At 34.7% G+C, this 6383-nt stretch overlaps 1 protein-coding gene across 1 annotated transcript; it reads right to left on the bottom strand.

Moving 5' to 3' along the window:
• Positions 1-243: 243 nt before the first annotated feature.
• LOC147406024 (uncharacterized) lies at positions 244-3898 on the bottom strand. The gene is made up of 5 exons (XM_086433943.1): positions 3565-3898; positions 3452-3496; positions 3066-3344; positions 2663-2832; positions 244-643 (listed from the first exon to the last, which is right to left on the bottom strand). Exons 1-5 carry the CDS (start codon positions 3776-3778, stop codon positions 494-496), a joined length of 858 nt encoding a protein of 285 aa, XP_086290069.1. The 5' UTR covers positions 3779-3898; the 3' UTR covers positions 244-493.
• Between the last annotated feature and the right edge of the window lie 2485 nt (positions 3899-6383).

Raw genomic sequence — 6383 nt, 5'->3', positions numbered from 1 at the left:
TTGATGGTCATAGACTATGGAGTGATTATTTTTATTTTTTTAAGCTCTTCTTCCAATAAATTAACAGTTAAGGGCCATCAAAAAAATTTCTATAAGAAAATATTTGACAGGCAGATTTGACAGGTTGGTCCGTCAAATTTCTCAAAATTTGATGGACCGAGACGGTCAAATATGGGCATTTTTCACATAGTGATATATACACTAACACCTAACCCGTTGGGACCCATGAGCATGCTCTTTGAACAGTTGTTTTTCTCAACATCCTAGATAGAAAGTCATAAATGTACGAAACAAAGCATGCACCAGTGCCCATATATGTCAGGCCTTTTGAACCAAAACAATAGCATAGCTCTTACAAGACAAACACAAGCAACGACACAGGTCCTGCACCATCATGTCTGCCTTAATATCTCCATCACTCACTTTAATTATATAACAAAGAGAAACAAATGTCCCAGTAATTTTTCTCTTCTAGACTAACTCCTTGTTCTTTTCATTCATTTTCCCCAACATGACATACTATCCCTATTTTTGATTCCTTTCTCTGCCTTTGTCTTATCCACAAATTTCTCCATGGTAAGCAAACCATTTGTCTGCATTTGCACATCACTTTCTCCTCTTCTCTTTTTTCTTCTCTTTCAATCTGCACCACATAATGCAATTCATGAGTGTCACATGTGACCAGGTCCTATGTCTAGTGTGATGTTTACATATGTTTTCCTAGAGTCAAACAAAGATATGGATGATTTAATGCGATGGGATTAGGTAAATCATGGTTGGAAAATTCCAAAAAAGAGTGTGATATCAAACTATTTAAGTGAATCATGAGTTATCTTTAGAAAACCGAGTGGTACTGATACATGTAGTCCTTTGGCAAGGTTGCAGTCCTATCTAGGATAGTGGATAATAGAATATCAGATATGAAGTAATTAATGTAACAAGTTGCACAAGGATACACCATATCATATCATTAGTTTTATCCAAGTCACCATTTATTTTAATGAAAATATGATATGGTGTATCACTATACACTTTATAACAATTCTTCATTATAATACAAGGATCAGTTGTGACCACTAAGGATTAGTATTTGTAAGGTTGGACATGTCTTCCTAAATAAGATGAGAAAAAAAAGTAAGATACATACATTGGATAGCCACCCAAGAAGGAGTTCTGATTCTGTTCTCCAATGGTTTCAGTATCTACCCAACTATGGGTCTCTTTTGTACACCACATGGCACACTCTTTTCGTCCCATGGACCCTTCAATTTTTATCTAATCTTTAGGTACACCTACACTTATAAAAGCGGCCTGAATTGTGATTTGAAGCTACTGATTTGAGATATTTTCATCGATATGGTGTAGATGAGATCCAAGCTTAAGATAAATAAAAAAAAGAAAAATGCTGCAATCAAATGGTTTGAAATCACTAATAAAACTTAATGTTAGTGTGTAGGTCCATCAAATGGTGGGCCAAATATTCATGGGTCACTGGGCCCAAAATTGCCTGCCATTTCACTTAAAAAATATATATATTTACTTTCCAAGTTCTTAGTTAATGAGTACATTTGGCTAGCTACCTCACTCAAGGAACATTTGAATATTTAATTCCTCCCGTTGGTGAACACCTACTAGCCAAAAACAGCTTGAATGATGATTTTAGCTATTGGATTCAACCATTGTTTCATCCTTGGTTTAGAACCAACTAATGAGCCAAAGTATACTGGTGCTTAGGGACCACATGGATTTCCATGTTGGCCATACAACACTCCAGCCCTCTAGATTTTGGGAGCAGATCCTTTGTAGCACTTTATTCACAATGCAGAAACTAACATAGTAAGAAAAACTAAAATGTTTTAAGGTCTTAGATCTGATTTAATAATAAAAAGAATTGGAAAAAAAGAAAAGTTCTTTTTTTTACATGATCCGGCACTTTTAAAATGGACAGTCACTGAACCTCCAACCTCTGGAGCACAGGATCACAATTCTCTATGAATTTATAGTTAAAGAAGAAACACCTTACTTCAATTCAAGTTTTTTTACTTCAATCTTTGATTATCTGTTTCGAGATTAAATTACTAGCTCGAAGAATTTGGACAAGTTTACGTCATAAATTAAGACCTATATAATCATCTTTTGTTGTCTTAATATAATCCCAAATCCAATCACTGGATGGGTAAATTACCATTTCCTGAGCTGAATATGGGGAAGTTCCCATTTTAATAATGTTCATTTTAATTTCAAAATAATGCAAAATGTGTAAAAGTTAATGAAATTAGAGACATCGTAGCTTTTCTATTGATTTTGATGTTTTGTACAAAAATCAACCATCTTATAGCTTCGAAAAATTAGAGACATCATATATTTTTCAAGAATAAACTAGCAACAATATCATGGTTCGATATTAATGAAGAGATCATGGATCCCATTGATTCTTTGCTTCGTGACAAAATCAACGATCTCATGACTTCCAAAATTCAATAATATCTTAGCTTTTCAAAATTGAGGAAGGGGTATAACAGTAATTTTATCATCGGGTTTTTTTTTTTTAATTTTTTTTACACGTTTTACATGATTTGGGAATTAAAATAAAGTTGAGCATGTTTTGGGGGTTTTCCCAATCCATTAACCAAAACTAACAAGAGAATTTTATGTGACATACCTCTTCTTGAAACATAAACTTCGTAGCAGAATTGGATGATTGAACTCCATCTTCAAGCTCTTGTCCTTTTAACGATATTTCATGGATTGAAGGAGTTGATACAGGGCTGGGACTCCTTGAGCTAAGATTATGTGGAGTAATTTGAGTTCCCACATCTTTAGTCAAATTATCTACAATAAGAACAAATTATTCATACATTGCTTAAAGTTTCTTACAGCCTTAAAATGTTGTACCATAACGAAACATTGCCCCCAAAAGAATGTTTTGGATTCGTAATGTAATGTCTCGTGGTTGAAACATTACATTGAGACCAATGAGATTTTAAATCATGATAAAAACTAGTCAAAATGTAGCTTGAATGATAATATGATAAGAAGAGAAACAGAAACAAAGTGTTTCTGACCTTGAATTGGAGAATCAATTTTATCCTCCTGTTTTATAGTTGTTTTGGTTTGAATCTGCTGTGCATGTGAGGAATAAACAAGAGGTCCAGACATTGTAACTCTTCTTTTTATAGTAGGGATGGACCTTCCACTTAGTGTTTTTGTAGATAAACACTCCATTGGGACTTCTCCTGAGAGTGGATTGCAAATGTACTTCTCTGCTTCATGCCACTTGGAGTTCAAAGCAAACCCTTCAGGTGAGATCCATTCCAAATCATATTTTGATCTTGCCTGCAAAGCTGTAAGTAAAATCCGTTCGATTAATAGACACCCATATTACTCCAAAATATATATATATAGAGAGAGAGAGAGAGAGAGAGAGAGTGACTATCATCATTGATCTTACCTCTGAGAGCAGTTGTGAAACAGTAAGTAGATGGGTCAATCAAATCTGTGTACAAGGCAAAGAGTGTGTTAGGGAAGAAACTTTTTTCTTTATGTGTAGTGTGAAAAATATACCTCTTATGATGTAACCAGCTGGGGAAGAAGCAGTGCTAGGGAAGGCTGTTTTTGATGTAAAGGACCTTGTTTCTTCTCTAAAGCTTCTGATATTTGATGCTGAATGTCTTCTTAATTTAGTGTTTTCCTTACCAATGCAAGCTTTTAGATCCCACTCTCTTATATTGAAATCTGCTTCTTCTCGTGGCATACAATTTAGTGAGGTTTGTTCCATGGTAGAGGCTGAAAGATTTAATTTGATTGGTTATTCTATTTCTTTCTGTAATCCACCTCAACTTGCATACAGTGTTAGGGATACAATGGACATGATCAGTGGCGGGGCCAGGGACAACGTTATGACTTACAAGCTAGAATACCTGCCAATTGAACCTAGGATAGAAGGGTAGGGATGCAGTCAGGTGTCCCGTTCCTAACCAAGGTCAGGTGGCAGCTCATTTTATTCCACATTACATTTTTTATTTTTTTATTTTTTTATTTTTCCCCCACTCACCGTATGGATGTGTGGTCCATCCTTTGGTGAATCTACACAAAACACCAAAATTGATTTAGGAAGGCACGTTTCGAATTGGAAATACTTTCAAAACGTTGCTAACCGCGAAAATTTACAATGTTTCTTTTGTAACCTCTGGATTTTCACCATAAAATTCGAGAAGACGAAAAGGCTATTATACTTCGTTCGAAAAAGTTGGGGAAGATTAAAATCTTTAAAAATAGAAAAACAAAATAAAATATTTGGGAGCCAAAGTTGCAGACGAAATCTATCGCCATTTCTTTTTTATTCTCCTCTCGAACTTGGGCTTTTTGTCGCCATTCTCCTTTCGATTTCTCCTCTCGAAATCGAACATTGAAGATGAATAAATCTCTGTCGCCATTGCAGAATAAGCTGAAGCTTCTCTTTTCGATTCCTTCTCTCGATTTCGAACATTGCAGATGAAGAACTCTCTGTCTCCATCGAATACGAAGCTGAAGCTGAAGCTTCAGGAGGTTTTTGTTTCTCTTCTAAGAATCTCCAACTCATCCGAATTTCTTCATAGTTGAATCCAAACCCTTGATCTGAACGCCCCTTCAACACGAACTTGCACATTCTCTTCTGATGTTAAGATTTTCTACAAGTCGAGGATTTAAGAGCTTAAGTTTCACATCATAAGAAATTTACTGTTGTAGATTCGTGGTCGATTCATGATAATTTTTCTGGAGAGATTCAATTTCACATCCAATCGTTGCGGTACATTGGAAATCTCTTTTTTACTATTTGGTTTGAGTCTTCTAGGGATTTTATAGTAGAAATCGGATCGACTTTCTGAATTTTAGTAGAAAAATGGTTGAAATTTAGCTTTTGTAGGGTTTTCTTGTTTCGGATCTCAATTAAGAGAGAGAGAGAGAGAGCGTCATGGATAATCATGTACTCTGTTTTACTTGTTTTCCTGTGATTTTTTTCTGGAAATTATTGTTGAGAAATTTTAATTTTAAAGAAAAATCTCTTTGATTTTCCAGAAATTTGAAGAACTTGAAAGCATTAGTTGGTAATTTTGCAACAATGTTTCCTTCAACGGCACATAAACCTTTGCCACAACTGTAGTTCAGAAAATAATGTTGTTGCTCTCGACGAGTGATTGTTCCTCGGTTCATTTTGTTGCTTCTATGAGAGCCACATGATGGGCTTTCAAAAGTAAAGTCTCCATAGATTCTGTGCTATAGCGTGTGGGTATCTTATTGTCGTTTGATCCATCTCCTTCCATGTTCATATCATATTACAAAATGTTGCTTTTCTTTTTGGAAAATGCTGGAATGACATAGGGTATTTATTGTGATTCTCACAATTCTGACGTGGTCAATGTAAAATGATCAAATTTCAAAGCCTATGATTATTTTGTCCACCTAAGAGAATTCTTTAGAATGTGAGTCTAATAACCAACCTATCCATAATTTATTAGAGACTCTCTTAAGGGAAATGATCAAAGAAGTCAAAAACCTATTACCTAATTACATGTCATTTGGATTATTTCATCTACAATTGACTCATGGTCAAAGTCTTAGGATCATTCTATCTTTCATTAAGAATTCTCTAGAATTTTTAGATTTTTACCAACATACCCATTGATGATCAAGATTGGAAAGACGCAAGTAGAGGTTAAAGACCATCAAGACCAATGTTAAAAGATAGAAATGACATTTTGCATGAAGGTTTTGTTGAAAATATTAAGAACTCTAAGATTTGAGACAAGTGTATCCCTAAGGTCTCCCAAACTCCTATAAATAGGGTCCTATTTAAAGCAAAGAAGAGGAGCTCAAGGTGATCAAAATTCTGCCCAAACTCTTCCAAATCTCTCTAAACCTTTATATTCTCTCAAAACCTGTCTAAATATCCATAAAAGCACAACCCAAGAAGAAAGAAGAAGAAAACCAAGGTGGGATTGAACCCTCTTTTCTTCCATCCTAAACTTCCCTCTCATACTTATCCCCTTCTTCTTCCATTTAAGCAAAGTTTATATTCATGTTTTATTTACTTATAATAATGTAGATCTTGGTCTTGTTCTTGTGAGGCACAAGTAAGACCTTCAAAAGGCAATCTCCTCCTATAAGCCCTCAATAAGTTCCATAAGAGCATTAAAGGTAGCTTAAATGTTTATTTACTTTCTTGCAAGTTTTAAATTCCTAGATTAATATTTTTTGCTCTTCTTACAACTTTGACATTCCTATAATAGAATTTTTTCTATTTTCTTTCTTAATGACTTAAGAACTAGAGAGTAATCCCTCCTTGGAGGTAATCTTTTCTTTCTAAGTTCATTGTATGCATACACTACATGCACACACGACAC

The sequence above is a fragment of the Akebia trifoliata genome, chromosome 3 (assembly GCF_017979445.1).
Source record: "Akebia trifoliata isolate Shusen 1 chromosome 3, ASM1797944v1, whole genome shotgun sequence".
Taxonomy (NCBI): Eukaryota; Viridiplantae; Streptophyta; class Magnoliopsida; order Ranunculales; family Lardizabalaceae; genus Akebia; species Akebia trifoliata.
Note: the sequence above shows the minus strand (reverse complement) of the source record. Positions and strands in the feature narration are given on the sequence as shown.